A 23,719-nucleotide genomic window follows, 5' to 3' on the forward strand; every position below is an offset into this window, starting at 1 on the left:
CTTCTTTTCTCTTCCTCCAGCTGCAGTGGGGCTTTACTAGTACTTGTGCCCTAAAGTCAGTCTATCATTCTTATCTGAGCACCTGAAGGTTTGTTTTTTTTTTAATATATTTTATTGATTTTTTACAGAGAGGAAGGGAGAGGCATGGAGAGTCAGAAACATCAATGAGAGAGAAACATCGATCAGCTGCCTCCTGCACACCCCTACGGGGGATGTGCCCGCAAACAAGGTACATGCCCTTGACTGGAATTGAACCCGGGACCCTTGAGTCCGCAGGCCGACACTCTATCCACTGAGCCAAACCGGTTACCGCTGAAGGTTTTTGTTCTTTTGGAGAGGTAAGAGTTGAAGAATCTAGGCTGTGCATCAACTTCATGCCTTTCCCATAGTGGCTGCTGCCGCCTTCTCTGAGGCCTGTACTCTGAGAGAGGCTGTGTTGAAGTTTCTTAACTATTCCCAAACATCCTCTGGAGGCCCTGGCAAGTCTGTGGAGAGGAGCCTGCAAATGAGTTTGAATTCTTGTGGCAGCACCTCCCAGGGCTTTGCAACTTTGATACTAGCCCACTTTTGACCTTGAGCATTTCATTTCAAATGCTAGCTGAATTCTTTCCTGGCTTGTATGGAGTCTAGCATTTTCTCCGGATAAACAAGTGTTCTGGCTCCATCTGTCCTTGAAGGTGCAAGTCTTTCCTTAGATTTCAGGTTAATTGGTTTCCTTGTGAACTTAACTTTTCATGGATTCAAGAAAAGTTGTGATTTTTCGGATAAACTTGTACTGTTTTGTTGTTGTTCTTGTAAGGGTTGGAGCAATGCTCTTTCCATCTCTATTTTTTTGTTAATCCTCACCCAAGGATATTTTTTCCATTGATTTTAGAGAGAGTAGAAGGACATTGATGTGAGAGAGACACATCGATTGGTTTCCTCCCACACGTGCTCCGACCAGGGCCAGGGATCGAGTCTGCAACTGAGGTACATGACCTTGACCAGAATCGATCCCAGGACCCTTCAGTCTGTGGGACCACACTCTAACCCAGCCGTGGGCAAACTACGGCCCGGATCCGGCCCATTTGAAATGAATAAAACTAAAAAAAAAAAAGACCGTACCCTTTTATGTAATGATGTTTACTTTGAATTTATATTAGTTCACACAAACACTCCATCCATGCTTTTGTTCCGGCCCTCCAGTCCAGTTTAAGAACCCATTGTGGCCCTTGAGTCAAAAAGTTTGCCCACCCCTGCTCTAACCACTGAGTCAAACCAGCTAGGGCTCTTTCCGCCTTTTTACATGCTAAGCAGAAGTCAGATGTTTTGTTTTTCACTTTTATGTTTCAGCTTTTGTCATTATTGACCTGACTGTGATCTAGACATAGTAGAAGGGTATATGCCAGCATGTACATTAAGAAAGGTGTTATCCTGATAATTGAATGAGAAATGCATCCCAGGGAAGAGAAACAAGTGTAGTGAGGGAAGGAAGTGAAGGCTGAAAGCAGGAGGCCTGGTGTTGCCATGGGGAATGAGTACTTAAGACAGTCAGGGAGGACCGCTGTTCCTGCCAGGAAATGTTGCTCCAGGAGGATGCAAAGTGATCAGGAGCCAGTAGTTCAGAAACGAAAGCCAAGGACACCGAGTGAGGAAGAAGACCCCTTTGTGAGGAGCCTGTCATAGCCGGCATAAGCATAAGCATCTGCTCAGAAATGCTGTGTCAGTTGGGTCTCATGCTTTATGAATTAATTGTAATGTAATACCATGCATCTTGGAGGATAAAATGTAAGTCAGAGAATTCCTGTCTGCCTTGATTTGATGTCATAGATTGATTTTTTAAAACTCAAGCATTAAAGCTTCTTATTTCAGCATGTTTTCTGTTAGGCATTGAAGAGGTTCAGCTAGCACATTTTCCCAAGTGAAAGCCTAATGTCCTAATGAGGTGAGAGTAGTTTCAAATGCTGCCTCACATACCACCAAACATATTCAACTGTACTGGGCAGTTCAGTACCAGCCATTAAATAATACTTAGAGCTATATGTAAAATTGAATTCAGCGTAGATACTTGTTTAATTAAAAACTACTTTCTGTGGTGTTATTTTGGATCATTTGGGCTGTTGAAAGAACATTATAACTTTGTTATGAGTACTTGTGTTCCTGTAAGCATCAGTATGTTTTACCTCATGGAATTATCCATAACAGGGATTTATTACCAGCTGTCTACATGTTCATCAAATAAACACCCAGTAGTTATTTTAATGACACCTTGTTCCCAGATGATTTCACATTTTCTTGCCTATCATTCTTCCTACTTTTTTTCCTCTAGATGAAGTTCTTCATGTTAATTTCTCTAATGTTTTTCATCAGCTATTGAATATTCATCTTTCATTGCTCACCTAAATGTTTCTTCAGTCATCCTTCCTGTGTCTGAAATAGTTGCCTATCTGTTCAGTTTCTTCTTTAGCAACTCAGATAGTCAGGTACTTTCTGTCCTTTGCCAACATTTTACCTCATGGTGTTGATGGATTTTGATATAATTTGCTATTGTCTTTCAAATGATAAGATAAAATTGAAGTAGTCCTGGAAGTAGTCTTTTCCTCAAATTGGGAGACTAATAATCAAAGGGCTCTCTACCTTCTCATTCTTTATTGTCATTCATGAGAGTAAAAGTGTTATTTACTGGTATATGATAACCAGCCACCATTCTAAATTGTTTTCTTCTCATCTCTTTTTATCACTGCATCTGATCCTGTTCTTTTTCTGAGGCCATACTAATGTTAGATCTGGGACCAAAGACTGCCTTCATGTTTCTCTCTCTATTCTTTCCAGTTTTTGTAGAAAGTTATTTTCCCTTAGAAAAATATTCTACAGCAAACAAATGCAATCAAACATACACATTGAGATAGTATGTGTATAAACATATATACACACGAGTACGTACTAAGCACGCAAAGACTTACCAAGGCACATTTTAATTCCAAATCTTGCACACACATTCTTAGCATAAGTAAACTAAAAAGTAAAATATCTCAGTGCCTGGAGAGTGACAAGTTCAGTGTTACGTTCTTTAAGAATATTGTATTAGGAAAGGATACGTGTTCTAGTTACAAACAAAAGAACGGGAGTAAGGGAGAGACAAGTTTTAAGCCTTTTCTATAAAGTCGATTTCAGATTAAAGAAAACCTTCACAAAAGTTTTGGTTAAAGACAACATGTTAAATATTTTTCTCTTCAAACTTATTGAACAATTGCATGTGCTATTTAACAAAATATTATGCTTATTCATTTAATTTGTCTTAACTTCTCAACGTAAAATAAAGGAAAAAGTAATGTTTCATGTAGGACTTTACTATTAAAACAATTTCATAGTGTTCATTTTCTTTGAAAGGTTTTGGCAAAGTGATCTTTTTTTCTTCCTTTTTGTAGTATATCCTTAAATATATTATATGTCATAAAAGAGAGTGAATCTGTACTATTTACATTTAAGTTAATTTTAGGAAAAAGCTTTAAAAGAAACATTCAGATGTAAATAAACCTTTGCCACATACAACTGAGTAACTGCAGATTTTTTCTTTGGCTTATTAAACTTGAAATCTGTTGCCAAGTGATTTTATGGATTTAGGAACTGCAAAATATAAAAAGGTGTGTGTGTGTTTAGTGAGATTAACCAGAGTGGATGGAAAGTGACAAGTGCTCTTCATTGGGCAAGAACAGGTCGTATATTAGAAACAATGACCCAAGTTAAATGTATGGGATGACAGCTGATCAGAATTATGTCCTCTTAGAGCTTAAAGAGACATCATTAATAATTTAATGTAGCTTCTTTGGCAGATTGGGGAAATAAGCCAGGAGTGAATTCCTTTATATTGACATCTACAAGGTGAGTGAGTTTGTGTCAGAGCTAGGGTATAAACCTGGAATGATTGGCTCCTAGTTTAGGATCCTTCTAGTTATTTAATGGTGTTTAACTTAAGAAAGGAATTTGGAAATCTCTTGGGGGTATTATAGTAAAGCCTTTGGCCCTTTGCACTATTATGACCAGAGGAGCAACAACATGTAGATTTATTTAGAGTATTGTCAACAAAGATTTTAGAAATAAACCAGAAATTGTTAATCCACTTTATGAAAGTGTTGTACAGCTGTCTCTGGATTATTGCAGAAACAAAAAAAGCTGTTTCCTTTAGAGAACCTTATTTATTTTTATATTTCCAACATTAGAATACATAAAATCCAATAAATAATATTTTTAATAAATAAATTTAACTTCCATTAAATAATGATTATTTAGAAAATAAACAGCACATCATTAAAAGTTGTTATAATATGAGGGACATGATAGAGGGATTTTTTTTAAAATATATTTCAGTGTTTTAAATAGAATATTGTGCCAAATAAGGCTCAATTAAAGAGCAGAAAGATCATTTATTATGTTTTCCATTCATTGTATTTTCTGTCCAGTCATTTTTTTTCAGGAGAGAGTGTTTTGGAAATGTCAACTTTTCAGATGTGAATTGATGGTCAATTTAGCAGGTAGTTTATTTCCTAATCGAATAAATACATTGTTAGTATATACTTAGTTAATAAATAGCTAGACATTTTTAGAGAAAGGAGAAGCCCCTCCCTGGGATCTGATTGTGTTTAATCTTTCTAGAGTGGAAGTGTCTGCCTGGATCCCAAAAGGAGTTGGTGGCAGCATATATGGTTTCTATGGCTTAACTCCTCTTATTGTTGAATGTTTAACATCATGTCTGTCTCTAAGAACTAGTCTAAAGAAGCTGCATTGGAGCTAGAGGATAAAATAAAGCCCTCTGTGACAAGTTCTTCACTAAGAGAAAACCGTTTTCTGTGTTTCTTTTATTGTTTATTTTAAATTAGCTCCCATTGGTACCTAAATAGTAAAATATGCTAAGCTCCTTATCCTAGAGATAACATTAAATTGCCATTTAAAGTAGATAGGTATTATACAGTTTGAAGTTATTAAACTAACCAAAAATGTAATCTAATGTTCTGTATTTTTTTTATTTTTTTAATGGAAAAATGAATCATATGAACTCTTAACTTCCCTATCATTACCACCTCCCAATTTTCCTTGCTCTACCTCTAACCTCCTTGCTTGCTACCTCAGAAGAGGTACTATTTCCCCAGTCTGAGGTTGAGATCTCATCTTGTTTCTTCTATAAGTCATTTCCTTCTTCTAATGATTCTTTTCTGTTTTTAGTTTTTTTAATATGGCATTTGGTACATACTATTTAAAAAAATGTATATGTATACAAGAAGCTTAATAATAAAACAAACACTTGAGTACCTACCACATAACCTAAGAACTCAAATATCTGGAACTTAAAATAAATTTGAGTGCCCCTCTCGGATCCCATTCACCCATCCCTATCCCTGAACACTTAAATTATTTGTGTTTATTCATCTTCTGTTTATGTTTTCTTTCTGTATGTGTGTATTAAAAACTTAAATGTGAAATAGAGAATGTTTATCTTTTATATTTATACTAGAAGCCCGGTGCACAAAAATTTGTGCACTGGCAGGAGGCGGGGGGTTCTCTCAGCCCAACCTGTGCCCTCTCACAGTCTGGGACCCCTTGGGAGATAACCACCTGCTGGCTTAGGCCCGCTCCCCTGGTGGCAGATGGCATGCCTGATCCCGCAGTGCCTGCCCTGTCTCCCCTGGTCCCACACAGCAGGCCGGGATCCCATGCTGGGGTGGGCGGCAGCTGGGGCTCTCGCTGCCGCCCGTCCCCCTCCCCCACCCCGGACCACACACGGCAAGCCCAGATCCCACGCTGGGGCAGGGCAGAGCAGCAGGATCTGCCTGCAGTATGCAAATTTAACGGCCATCTTTGTTGGGTAATTTGCATACTATTCTGATTGGCTGATGAGCATAGCGAAGGTACGGTCAATTAGCATCTTTATCTTATTAGTGTAGATTTAGGGATATTTATTCTAAAATAATATATTTGGTTTTATTTGTTTTTTGAGTTTTATAAACATGGTATCATGATTTTAGTCTTCACTGACTTGCTTTTTCTCACTCTTCATTACCTAAGAGTCATGCATATTCTTGCAGTAGATGCAGTTGCTGCATGCTCACTGCTGAATGTTATTCCATTGTATGAATAAAAACAATATACTTATTCTGTTGATTGGTATTTGGGTTGTTTCCATTCTTTCACCATTATAAATGATGCTCTATAAACATATACAGGTATATGTCTCCTGATAAACATGTATAAGGTTTTTGTTTGTTTGTTTGTTTGCAGAATATCTAGGCATAGGTTATAGAAATGTTTACAATTTCAAGATAATGCCCAGTTGTTTTCCAAAGAGGCATTTTAATTTGAATATCCACTTGTGTGTAAGAGTTTCTGCTGCTCTACGCCTTGCTACCACTTGATATTGGCTAACGAAAATATTTAAATCATTATGGTCTTTTCTCAAGTTATCCTTGGATATCTGTTAGTTTAGTCTCAAAATAAGTTGAGGGTGTTTCTTTTTATTATCTGAAAGCATTTAAGAAATGGTCTTTGATTTTTAAAAAAAATTTAAATGAAGCTTCTTAGACTGTGAAGCTAAGCAAGTAGCTTATAGGTCATCAGGACAAATGTACTGATTTTACAAGAGGAGACCACTGAGGCTTTCAGGCTTCACACAACTTGCTAGAAATCTCAGGGCTAGTAAGGAGCAGGGCCAGAATTGAAGCTGGTTTGAGGCCTGCTGTACTTTGTAGCATCACACACAAACTTTCACAACATAGTTAATAAAATACGTTTTAGCTACTGAAAATTGATTTGATTTTTAAAACTCACTTGTAAACTGGCTGAGCCTGGTATTTTCTTTTTGGGAAGATTGTTTTAAAAGAAAAATGTGTAGTTATTTATTTTAGTTTTTAAATAAATAATGAACTCCCTGTATCCCTACATCTAGTTCCAACAACGATCAATGCATGTTCCCTCCTGCCTCATCCTTACGCTCAGCCACTTTGCTCAGGGAAAACTGAGGATATTATAGTGAAAGAAATTGAAGATATTTCAATTTATCTGTAAATAAATTTTTCATTGTGTGTCTCTAAAACATAAAGACTATAAAAACTATAACCCAATACCCATTATCATGCCTTAAAAAAATCCTTTAATATCTAAGAGCCAATTGGTTTCAAATTTGTCATTATTTGATAAATGTTATAAAAAGATTTGGTTCTATATAGAATATTATTTATAAATACTATATTTTGAAATTTATTCATTAATTTATATGTAAATTAAGGCACACATTGATTTATTTAATTGTATCAGGAATTAATGTCCATACGTTGTGATTGGTTGAGATGCCTTTCCAAGTGGATAAGGTTTTTTAATTTTGTTAATAATTTCTGATTTGATTGATTATTGACTCGTACCTTAATTTCATTGCAGTTTTTCTTTGAAATGTACCTAGGCTTTCTTTATGGTATCATATATAGTCATTTAAAAATATTTTATGATTGCTTTAAAAGAATATGTAATTCTCTTATTATTTGTTGTGGGATTCTGTCTTTCTCTTTCTCTTTTCTTATCCATTTTTTTTTTTCCTCGAAGAGACCCGGTAGTTTGTCCTGTGGAGTTTTTCATTGCCAGGAGTATCTCTGTGGTGTGGTTAACATATTCTTCTGCCTTCTCAAATCTCTGTATTTCCATAAATTGATAGTTGGATTTAGACAGTTGATTAGATTCAGAATTCATTTCCTTTTTCCAAGGCTGTTCATTGATCATGAGTCTCATAATAGTTGTTTTCTTTTTTGTGATGTTAGCAGCCATTGATGTTCAGTGCCTAAATCCTTTAATTTATTAAAGATTTAAAATGATGATGTTCTAGTTCTATTTTTCTTTCTTCATTTACTAGCTAGAATACTTCTATAATGAGAAACTTACTCTCATTATTTACCCAATGGTATTGTTGGTATATAAGAGGTTAGATAATTTTTTTCCTTTTATATCCTGATTTTATAAGTATGAGCTCATTGAATTAAACATACTGATATTTTAAAACACCACATTTATAATTCTTATTGATATGCAAATTATTACATCTTTGGCCAGTGGAAACCTTTTCAGGACCTTTTGGTACAACCCTAGTAGTTTTGATAACCTCGATATCTGGATGAGACATCCCAAGCTCATCATGTGTATTTCCAGATCTGTCATTTTTCCAAGGAGCCTTGATTCCTTAAAATGGAAAATGATATTTGGAGGCAACATTTGGATGCTAGGAGTGTGTATGTTTACAGAATTGGTCATCATTTCTAAACCTGTCAGTAGACAGAATTAGAAAATTTGTGTATGTAAGTGTATGTTTTATTTAAGATCAAATATGTCATGAGTTTAAACTGATGCTTCCAATTCAAATTGAAGACCATAAGGTCTTTCCCTTTCACATCTTCCTTCCCAAGAATTCCATTTTGTCAAGGACATCAGGGATCTGTGGTCCCTGTCCTTCTTTTTTAGACTAGTTGGTGTCTCTGTGTCCTCTGCCCTCTGAGGAGTTACAGAAAAGTTATAATTTTATAGATTATCTGGCCTTTGTTCTTTAGGATGAGAATAGTGTTCCTTCCAGCTTGACACGTTGTTTTTATTTTCTTCTTATCAAGTCTTTTTTGTGTGTGTAAATTAAGATTTATGTCTTAATGTCTTATTTTTGCTTCAGTACTAACATTTGAATACCTTTCTCCCACGTATTTTTTTTATATCCATGTATATCTTCATTGAACGTTTATTTAGCTCTACAATGGTCTCTTAGATGATTCTATAACTTGTATTTGAAATCTTTTAAAGTTTAGCATTAAAAAATTATCATTTTAACACAATTTTTAAGTTCATGAATTCTCTGATCACTCTACATTTTAGTTCCTATTTTCAAACTAAATATTAGTATATCCCAGGTTTTACTCTACCATTACAGGGACATGTTTTGTTAATATATAATCAAAGGAATGTTAGAGAAATTTTATATAATTTTTTATACTCATCAAGTTTGATTTTTATTAGCTTTTCACAAATTATAATAAAATGATAGACTTGTTAATTCTTTATTACAGAGTATAATCTAAGAGTACAATTGCGTGTAATTTTTTGATTGCCAGATTTATTATTCATTTGTTTATCATTTTAGTGTACTTAGCTAATTTTAAGGCCATATGAAAAACCTTTGCTGAAAATATTATTGTATTAAAGGAGCTGATTTTTATTACCCAAATATTATTAATATTGATAAAATTTGAAAATATTTAAACCAAGCTGTTCTAGTGTCCCTTGTTTTCTTAAAATGTGATACTATCAACAGTTAATTATCACATATTTCTTAGTAATGTCCACAATTTATTGAATTGATTTTAAATGTTGTATTCAATAATTGATATATCATGTTGGAAACAGTATTGCATAGTTTACCCTAATTTTACCTCCTCATTACTTTCATGGCCATAAAAAGTGGCTTACTAAATGTTTCCTTTCTTTTTACCTTTATAGGTTATTTTAGTGTCTGCCAATAAATTGACTCGTTATATAGAACCATGTCAGTTAACAGAAGATTTTGGTGGAAGTCTCTCTTATGATCACATGGACTGGTTAAATAAGAGGCTGGTTGGTATATTACAATGAGATAAAATGTTATTACATGTAAATAAGATATATTTTGATAACTTCATTGTTTTAATCAACTAAAGTATAATTAACTAAAATGTAGATTGTTTTCCTGTTTATAAAAGTGAAGAAATATAATGTATATCACATGTTAGAATAATATTTGAAGGCAAATACTTTGAAATCAGATTCACAAATGTTAGCTATTACTGTTGACATTAGTCGCAGTATTACTAGTTAAAGTTGTAAATCTTCCAGGTAGAACAGAGTAGCATAATTTCTTGGGAGGTAATCCAGTTATATACTATTCTCAGAGAAAATATTTAAACATCAATTTGAATTGGAGAGCAGTTTGGCAGGTTGTGGTTTATGATTCTGAAAATGTATCTTTTTTGTCACACTTGTGAAATCTGGTACTCTGTATAATACAGCATTATTTAACCAAACTGCTGGGGACTAAAATAAATATATTAACTCAGTTTAGATTATATGCTAATTTTATTGAAGAACAATGAACTTTTGGATATTTAGAATGGGAAACGAATTCTATTTCCCTCATATTTAAACAATGTTTTCAGACAAATGAATGTCCACTTTATTTTAACCAGATTTGCCCAAATCCCTTTTTAGAAATACTTTAAGAACTCGTGTTAAAATTGTACCTAATTTATTTTTATGGTGTATGCTTGCGTGTAAAATTCTTTAACCATTAACATGCAACCAGTATGGATTGATAAATAGAATAACGTAAAGAAATGTTCCATAACTGGAAGTAGAGAATTAAAATTTTTCTAAATAATGTTCATGCAGTTAAAACTATTATGGATGCAGATGTTTCCCAAGGAAACGTAGGAATAAAAATAAACATGCTGATTGAGGAATAAAAATAATTTCTTAATGTATTTAAATTTTAAGAATTTCTTATCCATTGAAACTATTCATTATTTTAAGGAATGGTTAAGTCTTCTCTCCTGTACACTGTTGTGCTCTGATGGTTGAATTGTACTAAGTGACATCCAGAGGGGGAAGGGGAAACCTTACTGGCTAATTCTATTGCTCTTAACTGAAAATCCTTTAGTACATTTTAACTTTTAAGATTATTCTTAATATATTAATAAAATTTTGTATTGTAGGTTTTTGAGAAGTTTACAAAGGAATCTACATCATTATTAGATGAACTTGCTTTGATTAACAATGGAAGTGATAAAGGAAATCAAGAGAAAGAAAGGTAGGTGGCCAGAGTCATGCAATTACACCCTTGCAAAGCTATGATTAACCTGATAAAAGAAACCTCTATTGTTAATGCAAGCTAAAAGAACTAAGGTAAGCAAATCTTCATTCAATAAAAATTGCATACAAAAGTTGAATTAAATTTATTTTTTTAATTTTTGAGAATTTGCTTTACATGTAAAGTTTACCGATTTGAATAAAAGTTTCTTTACAAAAGACTTTATTTGATGACTAGTAATAGCTTTACTTTTCTTCTGACACTGTAAAATATTCATTGGCAAGGAATATTTGAAATGAAACAATTTTTTACCTTTTTAGAATTCTACTTTGCTTATAAAGAATATGGAAAAGGTGGCAGCTTGAAATAAATGTAATGTGACCTTATTTAAATACATTAGCACTTACATGCCCGGCTTATAGAACTGTAACCTTATAAAGTATGTGATATTCATGAGTTCAACTTGGAGAATTTAGTGTTTTATGACACTAGATAAAGTAATTGTTCAGTTGTATTATCTAAATGTAACTACTTAGATAAATCATTTTAATGGGTTTCCATTGAACTTTGTAACCTTCACAGTTTTCATTTTTCTGTTGGTAGACCAAGTCACTCTCCCAAGATAAAAAGCATTTCAGGATGCAAATTAACTCTTTCTGGTCTCAATAACAAAGTGGGCACTAGAACAGTAATTTTTCATTAGGAAATTTGAAAGAATCAGTACTCTTGTCTGTCTCTTGAATCTGGCCTTACAAATACAATAGAACCTATAAAAAAAATCATCTTGATATTCTGTGAATCCAAATATAGTCATATAACAATTAGCTGAGATGATAAGAGGGATATGAGAGGGTTATTGTATAACACCAATTCTTGATTAAAACAAAGTAAAAATGTGAAAACAAATGGTTTGAATGTAAATGTCATTGAAGTTAAACATTTAGGAACATTACTATCCTATTGGTGCATTATAGAAATGTAAAATGTAAAAATATGTAAGTGTGTGTGTGTGTGTGCATGCTATGGCTCAGGAATTGAAAATCTAACACAAGTAACTTAATAAAAGTAGTCAAACTTCTATTTTTCAATAGTCTAGCAGAGTAAGTTTGATGTTTCTTAAAGTCCTGTGTCTTAGGAAAGGCAAGCTAAAAGGGTGCCTTATAGAAAATGAGTTTATGGTCAGAGGGTTTAATGCTGAGAAAGCATTGCAGTAAAAACAAAAACAAAGTGTTTGTCCCTAGAACTTGTGTTTATGGTCCAGTGTCACCTCTTTTTTTCCATCTAATAATACCTTATTCAGTGTTTTGGAAATTTGGTTCGCATATATGAAGTATTACATAAAACTAGAGGCCCAGTGCATGATATTCATGCACTGGGGCAGGGGGCATCCTTCAGCCTGGCCTTTTCGCTTTCACAGTCCGTGAACTCTCGGGGGATGTCCACCTGCTAGCTTAGGCAGACATCCCCCGAGGGGTCCTTAGCACTGTAGTGGAGGCAGGAGAGGCTCCCTCCACTGCCACTGTGCTCGCCAGCTGTGAACCCAGCTTTTGGCTGAGCAGTGCTTCCCCTGTGGTAGTGCACTAAGCACCAGGGGACAGCTCCTGTGTTGAGCATCTGCCCCCTGGTGGTCAGTGCACATCATAGCGACCGGTCATTTGGTCGATTTGCATATTAAGGTTTTATTATAGAGGATGTTATGTTTTTCATTCTCTCCTAAAGGAACTCAAAGTGTATTGCTTAGTCTCTAAAATCCCAGATAGTAAATTCCTCCCCTCGCAAATTTTTATCCCCTTTATGTCAGCCCTCAGGAAGTATTGAGGCTAAATAAGGGCCGAATGCCTAGATCAGCTGTGGGCAAACTACGGCCCGCGGGCCAGATCCGGCCTGTTTGAAATGAATAAAACTAAAAAAAAAAAAAAGACCGTACCCTTTTATGTAATGATGTTTACTTTGAATTTTTATTAGTTCACACAAACACTCCATCCATGCTTTTGTTCCAGCCCTCCGGTCCAGTTTAAGAACCCATTGTGGCCCTCGAGTCAAAAAGTTTGCCCACCCCTGGCCTAGATCAATTGACAAAAGTGAGAGATTTAGAGCAAGACTTCCCGGTTACAGCAGCAGGGTCCTAGGCTTTGATTTGCCATGTACATGATCTTTCACTTATCTTCTACTTCCCAAATGTGTTTAGTAAAGTTCATAGTCCAACTCACATGAAGCATAATTAGTACAGGGATAGAGTACAATGGCAAGGGACACACACACACACACACACACACACACACAAATATGAGAATATTTTCAGTTCTTAAAGGTTGCTGTGGGTAAGTAAATTTTTGATTGTTGGCAGTTGATTACATGTGTTTCTTAATGTTAACATTTCTGGGTTATTACATAGTTAGCAATTTCATTTTGAAACAGTTATCCAGTGAAAACTACTAAAATGGATTCTTTGATATATTTGAAATAATATCATAATCCTATATAATAAAAGGCTACTATGCAAGTTAACTGAATGGCAGAATGACCGGTCACTATGATATGCACTAACCATCAGGGGGCAGACGCTCAATGCAGGAGCTGCACCCTGGTGCAGTGCGCTCCCACAGGGGGAACGCTGCTCAGCTGGAAGCTGGGCTCATGACTGGTGAGTGCAGCAGCAGTGGCGGGAGCCTCTCCTGCCTAAGCTGCAGTGCTAAGGATGTCTGACTGACGGCTTAGGCCTGCTCCCCCAAGCCAGTAGTTGGACATCCCCCAAGGGCTCCTGGACTGCGAGAGGGCACAAATTTTGTGCACTGGGCCTCTAGTTAATAATAATAAACTGTTTTTCTCAGTAGTATATTTTGTGATTTATCACATAGATATTTTTGTGGGTATGAGTATTTAGTTAACTCTAATAGTGTTGCTAATGCTTTAGAGAAATTATGGTAGAACAATATTCCTCAGGTTTTCATACTTTGGTTGTACTTGTTTTAATATGTATACATAAAAGATTTTTCTTAAATTATATGGGTAGAAATACAGCTTTTAAAAATTACTCTCTTGGTGCTTGCCAGGTCTGTGGATTTAAACTTCCTTCCATCAGTTGATCCTGAAACAGTTCTTCAGACAGGTAAGATGAAAAAACATATTGATCAATAGTCACCATAATCCAATAAACTAATCCTAAATTGATTGAGTCATGAAATAGACATCAGTTGAGCATGTACAGCTGGTCCTTGAATAACATAATTTTGTTCAAAGTCATTTTGTTATAATGTTATGAGGTGCTGTAGGAACTTAATCTTACTTATGTCAATTAGCCTATGGTAAAATTGGTTCTGTTATATAGTGTTTTGCTTAAAGTTGGAGAACTATTAACGATTTACTCTGTATTTACTATTGACAATAATACTCTGTATTATGTGGTAGAAACTTACAGGGAAATTTTTTGAACTGATTTTTATTTAACTGAGCTGTTAATATATTCTACAATATTGAAAATATTAATAATGATAAATCGTTAACTTATCGCTCCCTTGAAATACTTGGGTTTATTTTCTTATCTATAAAGTGGAGATAAAAATTTCTATTATATAAAGTTGCTATGAGGATTATTGAAAACTTATTCTAACATTGTAATATTTGTGGCTTCTTTTTGTATTTTCTTATTTCATTCTTCTAAGAACCCCTTGAGATAATTAGGATTATTTTCTCTATTTTGTACTTAAGGAAGCCAAGGCTTAGAGGTATTAAAAAACTTGCTCAAGATCAAGTAACTGTTAAGCTTTATTACCATAGCAGTAAAAATAGGACTAACTCCAAAGCCACTGGCTATACTGCTTTACAGTCATCTACATAAAAGCACTTAGCACCTGCAATTGTCTTGAACATAGTATGTGTTCATTGCTGCATGGTATGTACTATATATATATAAATTCATAAAAGCTGTTATGATCAGAATACATTTATCTTTTTACTTTGACAATTCTCTTAATGTTTTCCTTGTGGATACCATTTCTGTTAGAGAAGCAGCACCACATAATGATTTCAAAGGCAATACTTTGAAACCAAACTGCTAAAGTCCCAACTCCAATATTACTAGTTGTATAACCTACATAATAAGTTACATACTTAACTTTTTCATGCCTCAGTTTCCCATCTTAAAATTGGGATGATAACAGTACCTACACTTCACTGGGTTGTGGTAAAGGATAAATGAGTTAACATGTAAAGTGAGTGCTATGAGAACAGTGCCTGGTACACAGCAGAATTAGAATTATGAGCTATTATTAGAAAATACATTAGAAATAAAATTAAGGTATTATTATTTAAAAGAACTTCAATGTGTTCTAGAATCTGTGAAACAACTACTAGACATATTTGGGCTGGAATACAGTATTGCTCTAGATTTGAAACAATTCTTTGTTTATGTGCCATTAAGACCTTTATTATATGCTATTTACTCTTTTTTAAAAAATATATTTTATTGATTTTTTACAGAGAGGAAGGGAGAGGGATAGAGAGTTAGAAACATCGATGAGAGAGAAACATCGATCAGCTGCCTTCTGCACACTCACTACTGGGATGTGCCCGCAACCAAGGTACATGCCCTTGACCGGAATCGAACCTGGGACCTTTGAGTCCTCAGGCCGACGCTCTATCCACTGAGCCAAACCGGTTAGGGCGCTATATGCTCTTAAAACAGGGAGAGTATAAAATAGAGAAGTTTAGAACAATCTTGGATATTTTTTAAAAATTGGGAATACCTCCAAATCAAATTAGAAGTTTTGTTTCTATATATTAAAAGCCATTTAAATTTAGGACATGTTCCTGAATAATGGTAAAAACAAAAGAATTTAAATATCTGCATTTTTTGACCACTAAATAATAATTGGAATAGTAGTATCCCAGAAAAACAATTTGTTAATTTATTTACTTTTAAAATTGTTAGGATACTTACAGCTTTAGACGTTGCACATTCTGCATTTCTGATTTCTCAGGAATGAGCAGATTTTTTTTTATTAGATTACAGTATTTGAATAACATTGGATATTCTTTGGCCTCTCATGATTCCCACTAATATATATATTGTGGGGAGTCCTATAAATAAAGGTTGTTTGTATATTATTTTGTACCAATAATAAAGACTTGCTACCTTTACTGCAATCGTACATTTGTTACACCATCAACTTTTCTTTTAGGAGCTATAATTAAGGGTATGAATTAATACTGAAATCATACAATATATTGCTTAGTATTGATTAGTACCATCAGACAGAAATTCTAGAGTGTAATTGTACTCACAGGAAAAGAGGATTGGTTGGCACAGTATTTTGAGCAATGAGTCCACCAATAAGAAGAATATGATAGATATAGATAAAATATATAAATATACCATAAATTTACTATACAGTATTGCATATTTAGAATATATATTCATGATATATGAAATAGCATATAAATATACTATGTTGTATATATGCACATATATGCAGTTTTCTATTTCTATATAAATTTTAAAATTACATATGAGTACTTAAGACCAGGTACGTAGGTAGACATAAGGTAGATAGGCTCTAAAAATAAGGGGCTAGAATTGAGAAGAATTGTATTTCTTTATGGATATTAATAATAAGTATCTTTTATCCATAAAGGGCATGAATTGTTATCCGAATTACAGCAGCGTCGATTTAATGGCTCAGATGGAGGAGTGTCATGGTCTCCTATGGATGATGAACTGCTTGCACAGCCACAGGTTATGAAATTATTAGATTCACTGAGAGAGCAATATACTCGTTACCAGGAAGTTTGTAGACAACGTAGTAAGCGTACACAACTAGAAGAGATTCAACAGAAGGTGATGCAGGTAGGTGTCTGATTTGAATATGTTTAACTCTTTATTTATCAATGTTGTGTTTTTAAAAAATAATTTCTACTCTGTGACTGATTTTATGCCAGGCCTTATTTATACTGTATGGAGAACCTTAGGCACCAAATCAAACTTAAGTTTTAAATTATGTACATTTTTACAAATAGTATTTGTATTAAGAATATATTTTTTTCTACAATATGACATTGAGCATTCAGCTCACGCTATCAGAATGAACTTCAAAAATAACTGGATGGAAACATTTGTGGTCTCTGCAGATCTGATTTCTTTTTAATAATTCATTTATTATATGTAATTGGACATAAATTCATTATATGTAACTTTTTCTATGTAATATATCTGTAAGTTAAAGATAGCTTGTATTAAATAATTTGTTAGTGTTTTGTTAATCTGAGCATTTAGTTTTCCTATCCAAGAGAAGAAATAAAATGTAATATAAGTAATTATATTATATTTTATTATTGTATGAAACTGAGAATTTTTTAAGTGTATTTAATATTTATAACTTTTTAGTTCCTTTAATATTTAAAAAATTAATGCTAAGGAAGACATTTCTGTTATTTAAACTACATTCTGAATTTTCATGTTGAATTATTGAGATAAATCTTAAAATATTTTACTTAAAAAATTCAGATTAGAAATGTTTTTTATTAGATTTATTAGGTAATTATTTATGAAGTGCTTATTATATAGGATATAAAGGTATACTTGCCTTTTGCTATCATTAAACTTAAGGGGAGAGAATGTTAAGTGTCACAAGGGCATGACTGAAGTGCTATGGGTATTTATAGGAGGGATTATTCCTCTGGTTGCAGGTAATCTAGGAAAATTTAGTGGAGTAGGTGAAATTTGAACTTGTCCTCCAAGAATGTGTGGGACATCTTTTAAACCAGTCATCTTTTGGTTTAAAAGAATTTGGCATTTTGTGAAGGATAAAGAACAGCATGAATAAATAATAGCAGCATGAAAGTCCAAGCTCCATTGAATAAAAAGGAAGCAGGAAAGCACTGTGGGAAGTTTCTTGGCTTTTGAGTCATAGAGCAAAATAGTTCAGAGAGCATGTTCTGAATCCCAATTCTTCCATTTATTTGGTGTGTGATCATGGCTACATTATTTAGCCACCTGAAACTTCATCTAACTTTCTTTTTTTCTTTTTTCCCTTTCTCTCTTTTTCTCCCATAGTTTTTTCATTACTGAAGCAGGAATAATAAGTCCACTTTTGAAAAGCTGCCAGTACTTGATTAGTGGCAGCTTTTATATTTGTTTCCATTGAATTAGACTCTGGTCTAGAAGTATACTTTAGTTCTTGACATACTTTTTCTATAAAAGGCCAAGTAGTGAATGTTTAGGCTTTGTGGGTCAATTTTTCTTGCAGTTATGGCTATTTAAACTGCCCTTATAATCCATACACATTATGTAAACGAATGTGTATGTCTGTGTTCCAGTAAAGTTTTATTTACAAAAACAGTGGTAGGCCACAATTGGCCTGTAGTTGTTGACCTCTGACCAGATAGATTATCAGGATGTCATGGGTACAAAAGCTTGAAATGAAGGAAGGAGCTGGATCATGGAAGATCTTGAATTCCAGGCAAAAGGATTTAGGTTTTATCTCAAGATAACCAAACCAAAGATTGCTGGACATAAATTCATTATATTTAACTTTGTCTATAATATATTTTTAAGGTAAAGATAGCTTGTATTAAATCCAGTTAAGGTTAGCCATGTAGCTTGAGAGTACCATAGTCCCCTATGTCTGCGAGGTACATATCAAGACCCCCAGTGGATGCCTGAAATCACGAAGAATACCTAAGTCTGTATATACTATGTTTTTTCTCTATATGTACATACATTTTCACTTAAAGCAAACACTTTATGGCTTTTTTTTTTTTGCCTATCCAAATAGCCAGCGTCACTACTCTTGCACTTTGTGGCCACTGTTAAGTAAAATAAGGCTTATTTGGACACAGCACTGTGATACTGTGATAGTCAGCCTGATAACTGAGAAGAAGGCTAAGTGATTAGTGAGTTGATAGCATATCTAGTATGGATATGTTGGATAGAGGAATGATTCACTTCCTGGCTGGGACAGTGCACGATTTTATCACACTACTCAAAACAGCATGCATTTTAAACTTATGAATTGTTTTGTTTCTGAAATTTTTTTCATTTAAATGATGGGACTACAGTAAAGGGGTATCTTGGAAAACTGTAATGATGGAATAACAGTGTTTAACAAGTCACCCAGGTGATCTGGGTTCACCCTCTTCTACCACTTTCAAGTTGGGAATGAACTGGAACCACTCAATGCTGTAGCTTCCTTCTTAGTAAACTGAGCATAAAAATAACAGTAATAATATGACCCACTTAATACGGTGTCACAGGATTAAAGAAGATACTTGTAATAATAAAATATGTAGTGTTTGGCACAAAATGAGTTTTCTATTAATATCAATTATTTCTCACTCATTCAAATATGAATGTGTATATTAGTGTGACACTGTGGTGGTGGCATATAGTGGTGAGTAAAACAGACAAAGTTTCCACCTTTATGGAGCATAATCCTATATAATAAAATCATAATATGTAAATTGACCACCCGGTTGTTATGACACGCACTGACCACCAGGAGGCAGACACTCAATGCAGGAGCTGCCACCTGGTGGTTGGTGTGTTCCCACAGGGGGGAGCACCGCTCAGCCAGAAGCTGGGCTCACTGCTGGTGAACGCAGTGGCAGTGGCGGGAGCCTCTTCCACCTCTGCTGCAGGTGGGCGGTACGTAGTAAGGAGCCAGGGTTCCAGGACTGTGAGAGCACCAGACTGAGAGAGGGATCAGGCCTAAGCTGGCAGGCGGACATTCCCTGAGGGGTCCTGGAATGATAGGACACAGGCCTGGCTGAAGAACCCCCTCCACCTCAGTGCACGAATCTCGTGCACGAGGCCTCTAGTTAGATAATAACACAAATAGTTGTAAAATTGTAACCATGAAGGAGAGTGGTGGGAGTAAGGGTAAGAAAGAACATTCAGAGATGAATCATTTTTATGGCTTGTAAGACTTAGTGGATGGTAGTGGTGTCTAATTATGTTTGTATTTAAGTGTGGGTGGAAAAGGCCGTAGAGAATCATGACATTGGGTTTAGATATGTCGAATTTGAGGTGACTTTGAGAAATCTAAGAAAAATGTAGAAGGGTATTCCTAAACAGGTCCAGAAATCAGAGAAGTCTGGGCTGGTGACATATTTGTTTATTTTTCATAAATGAATGATAATCAAAGGCATTGGTATGGATGAGAATTGCCCAAGTAAAGAGCTGAGAGAATGTGAGATGTGGGCTTGTTAACTAAGCTAAGAAAAACTCCAGCATGCAGTGAGAAGGCAATGAATGGTGGCCAGAGATGACGAAGAGAAGTGTGAAGAAAGCATAGTCATCTACGTAGGAAAAGATTTGCGAACCCTGTCAAATGCTGCTGAAAGACTGAAAAAGAGTAAGACTTAACATGTTGGTTAGAATGTACAAGATTGAGATAATTGGTGGACCCAGGGCATGAGTGGCACGACCAGAAGCACATTGACATTAATTCAGGAATGAGCAAGGTGTGATGAAGGACACTGAGTACAGATGACTGAGAATTTTGTCTTTTTTTTTTAACTCCTTCCCCAACAATTTTTTTTGTTAAAAACGTTTCTTTTTCAGAGTAATTTTTTTATTTTGGTTCTATATAGTATTTTTGATGCTGGTTATGAAAACAGTTTGTAACTCGTCTTCCTATAAACCATATTTTTCTTACCATATTTTCTTAGTATACTCGTCGACGACTGAAAAAATATTTTGTGAAAACGAGTATACACGTTTCTGCCGGGGAAGGGGTTAAATATATTTTATTGATTTTTCACAGAGAGGAAGGGAGAGAGATAGAGAGTTAGAAACATCGATGAGAGAGAAACATCGATCAGCTGCCTCCTGCACATCTCCCACTGGGGATGTGCCCGCAACCCAGGTATATGCCCTTGACCGGAATCGAACCTGGGACCTTTCAGTCTGCAGGCCGATGCTCTATCCACTGAGCCAAACCGGTTTCGGCGAGAATTTTGTCTTTGAAGGAAAGATGAGCAATAGACCAGTCCCTGAAAATGGTAGAATAAGGTTATATTAGTTTACGAGGGCTGCTGCAATGAAGTGCTGCATACTGGGTGCTTACACACTATCTGAAAATAGAACCACACTTATGGAGTAATTTTACTCTTCCAATCCACACAACAGATATATTTTCTCACAGTTCTGGAGGCTAAAAGTCCAAGATCCAGGTGTTAGCAAGGTTGATTCCTTCTGAAGACAGTGAGGGAAGGGTCCGTTCTAGGTCTCTCATTGTCTTGTCGATGATGACCATCTTCTCCCTGTATCTTCATATCATTTTCCTCTTTATCTGTGTCCACATTTCCTCTCCTTTTAAGGATACCTGTCATTAGATTTAGGACCCATCCCAATAACCTCATTTTAATTTAATTGTTTCTTTAAAGGCCCTGCCTTTAAATAAATATGGTTACATTCTGAAGTACTGAGGGTTAGAACATACAGATTTGGGGGGGGGGGGCACAATTCAACTTCATAGGGGTCAAGTGTACTGTTTTGTTTTTTTAAATTGATAGTATAGACAACTGTAAGAGGTTTAAAGCCTAGTAGGATTTATCAATTTGGAGAGAGGAATTGAATATACAAAAGAGAAAAAATAGGTAATACTATCAAGTTCCTGACAAGGTGGAAGTGAATGAACTCGAAAACAGTTGAAGAGATTAGCTTTAGAATGAAGAGGGAGAACTCCCCCATTGTAACAGGAGGAAGGACAAGTGGGATGAATCTGGAGATGCTTTCATGTATAAGAGACATCAGGAAAATGGAGTTCCTGTGTGATGTGTTCTCTTTTTTTGTAAAGTAAGAGACAAAGATCATCTGCTTAGTGGTGTAGGTTGGAGGCAGGGTAGTGGGGGTGTTGAAGAGGAATAGAGGTTTAAATGAAGTGAAGATGATTCAGAATTTTTTGTGTGTGGATTGGAAGATTAAAATTACTCCACAAGTGTGGTTCTATTTTCAGATAGTGTTAATATTGAATTTATGGGGGAACCTTTCTGGCCTGTTGTATGACTCTACCTATTTGTGGCTGGCTATTGAGGTAGAGCACAGAGTTAGGATTCACCCAGCATTTGTGCTTTGCTACGTGGCAGATGAATGGGTAGGATACAAAGACAGAGGGGCAAAGGAGTTAATGTATTGCCAAATGCAGTTTTGAAATATTGGACCAGCTCAAGTGGATAAAAAAGAAACTAAAGAAGGGTGATGATGATAATATTCATAATGATGGTGATGATGGTAATAAGATTATTGTTAAAAACAAACTTCATTACAGTTCAGTTTTATGAACTTTACATGTAGATTGGTTAGAATATTAATATTCATCCTCTAATGGTCCTACAGTTTTTCACAGGTCACATTTTAGGGACAGATCTATTTCCCTTGTCAAAATGATTACTTAAATTAAACTACATAGGTCATATCAGCACACACAGAGCATAAACATAATGTCTTCAGTCTTGCAAATTTGAGGAAAATAAAATTTTTTTGTTATATGAAAATCATCATAAAGTTGACTATCTGCTTTTATGTTAAATTAGTGAAAATTGAAATTTTCCAAATTTCTTTGTTGACTTATCCCTGAAAACATAATGAGATAGTAATCAATAGCTCTAATAAATAAACTGCCTGATAGTAATAACCGTTACAGTTACCAGTCACTTCTTCCCCACCGTTCATCTTGGTAGCATCAGACTTCATGTGTTATGCAGCGGCTCTCCATGCTGCTGCCACATATGAAAACTAGACTTCACATACTTCTAGGTAGGAGACAACACCACTTCACAGAAATATATTATCATGATTCTCATTATTTATTGCAGCAGTAATTACTGCCAGCATTGCAAATGTTATTTCTAGAGTCATCCATGTGCTTTTTCCTGTTTGTAGAAAAAAACCATAGGGGCAAAATAGTATACATCCTGAGTTGCTATGTACCCAGTTCCTCATATTCTTTCTCCGGGTCAGTTGCTTGACATACCCTTCTGTATGATGTGACCTCACATACTTCCAGATACTCTCTCATACATTCTTTAGAAATTAGCCTGGTCATGAAAGAATGGTGGATACTCACATGCATTTTTGACCTTTGCAGATATTTGTCATGGTAGATTTTAAGAACACATCTGCAGTCCAACGTTATTATTTTACATATACATATAACCATTTGAGAAGTCACACTAATATAGAATGGGCATGGAACTGCTTTTGCAATAAGTTAATATTCAGATTGACTGAGCTAGATGCCCTGATTGAACTTATTTTATAACCTAATTTGGTAAAGCATCATCCTTAATGCATTTAAATAAATTTGTTTACCGGGGCATCAATCTGTTTGCATCATTTTTATTAGAAATAGTCATACAGTTATTGATGTTGCATCCTAAGGGAAATTTTAGTATACATTAAAACGAGTAACTGGCTTCCTGTGGGTTTCCTTTCTTCTTCTTCTTTTTTTTTTTTTTTTGACAAGATGCCTTTGCTCTTTGAAAGTTCCATGTTAGTGAATTGTTTTCCCCTACTTATCATGATTTATGTATGGTAACCTGCTTCTTTTGTTTCTAGCATATTCTTTTTTTTTTTTATTGCTAAAAGTGTTACAAAGGGTATTAATTTTTTTTTTTTTTTTTTTGACAAGATGCCTTTGCTCTTTGAAAGTTCCATGTTAGTGAATTGTTTTCCCCTACTTATCATGATTTATGTATGGTAACCTGCTTCTTTTGTTTCTAGCATATTCTTTTTTTTTTTTTTTTTTTTTTTTTTTGACAAGATGCCTTTGCTCTTTGAAAGTTCCATGTTAGTGAATTGTTTTCCCCTACTTATCATGATTTATGTAGTATAACCTGCTTCTTTTGTTTCTAGCATATTCTTTTTTTTTTTTATTGCTAAAAGTG

At 34.8% G+C, this 23,719-nt stretch overlaps 1 protein-coding gene across 1 annotated transcript in view; it reads left to right on the forward strand.

Moving 5' to 3' along the window:
- The window catches only part of SESTD1 (SEC14 and spectrin domain containing 1), a 61,874-nt gene that overhangs the window by 16,209 nt on the left and 21,946 nt on the right, over positions 1 to 23,719 (forward strand). The window contains exons 5-8 of the mRNA XM_006760569.2: positions 9,493 to 9,606; positions 10,740 to 10,834; positions 13,888 to 13,943; positions 16,468 to 16,679. Coding sequence (XP_006760632.1) covers positions 9,493 to 9,606; positions 10,740 to 10,834; positions 13,888 to 13,943; positions 16,468 to 16,679 — 477 coding nt within the window. The remainder of the gene's footprint in view (positions 1 to 9,492; positions 9,607 to 10,739; positions 10,835 to 13,887; positions 13,944 to 16,467; positions 16,680 to 23,719) is intronic.

The sequence above is a fragment of the Myotis davidii genome, unplaced genomic scaffold, assembly GCF_000327345.1.
Source record: "Myotis davidii unplaced genomic scaffold, ASM32734v1 scaffold370, whole genome shotgun sequence".
Classification (NCBI taxonomy): domain Eukaryota; kingdom Metazoa; phylum Chordata; class Mammalia; order Chiroptera; family Vespertilionidae; genus Myotis; species Myotis davidii.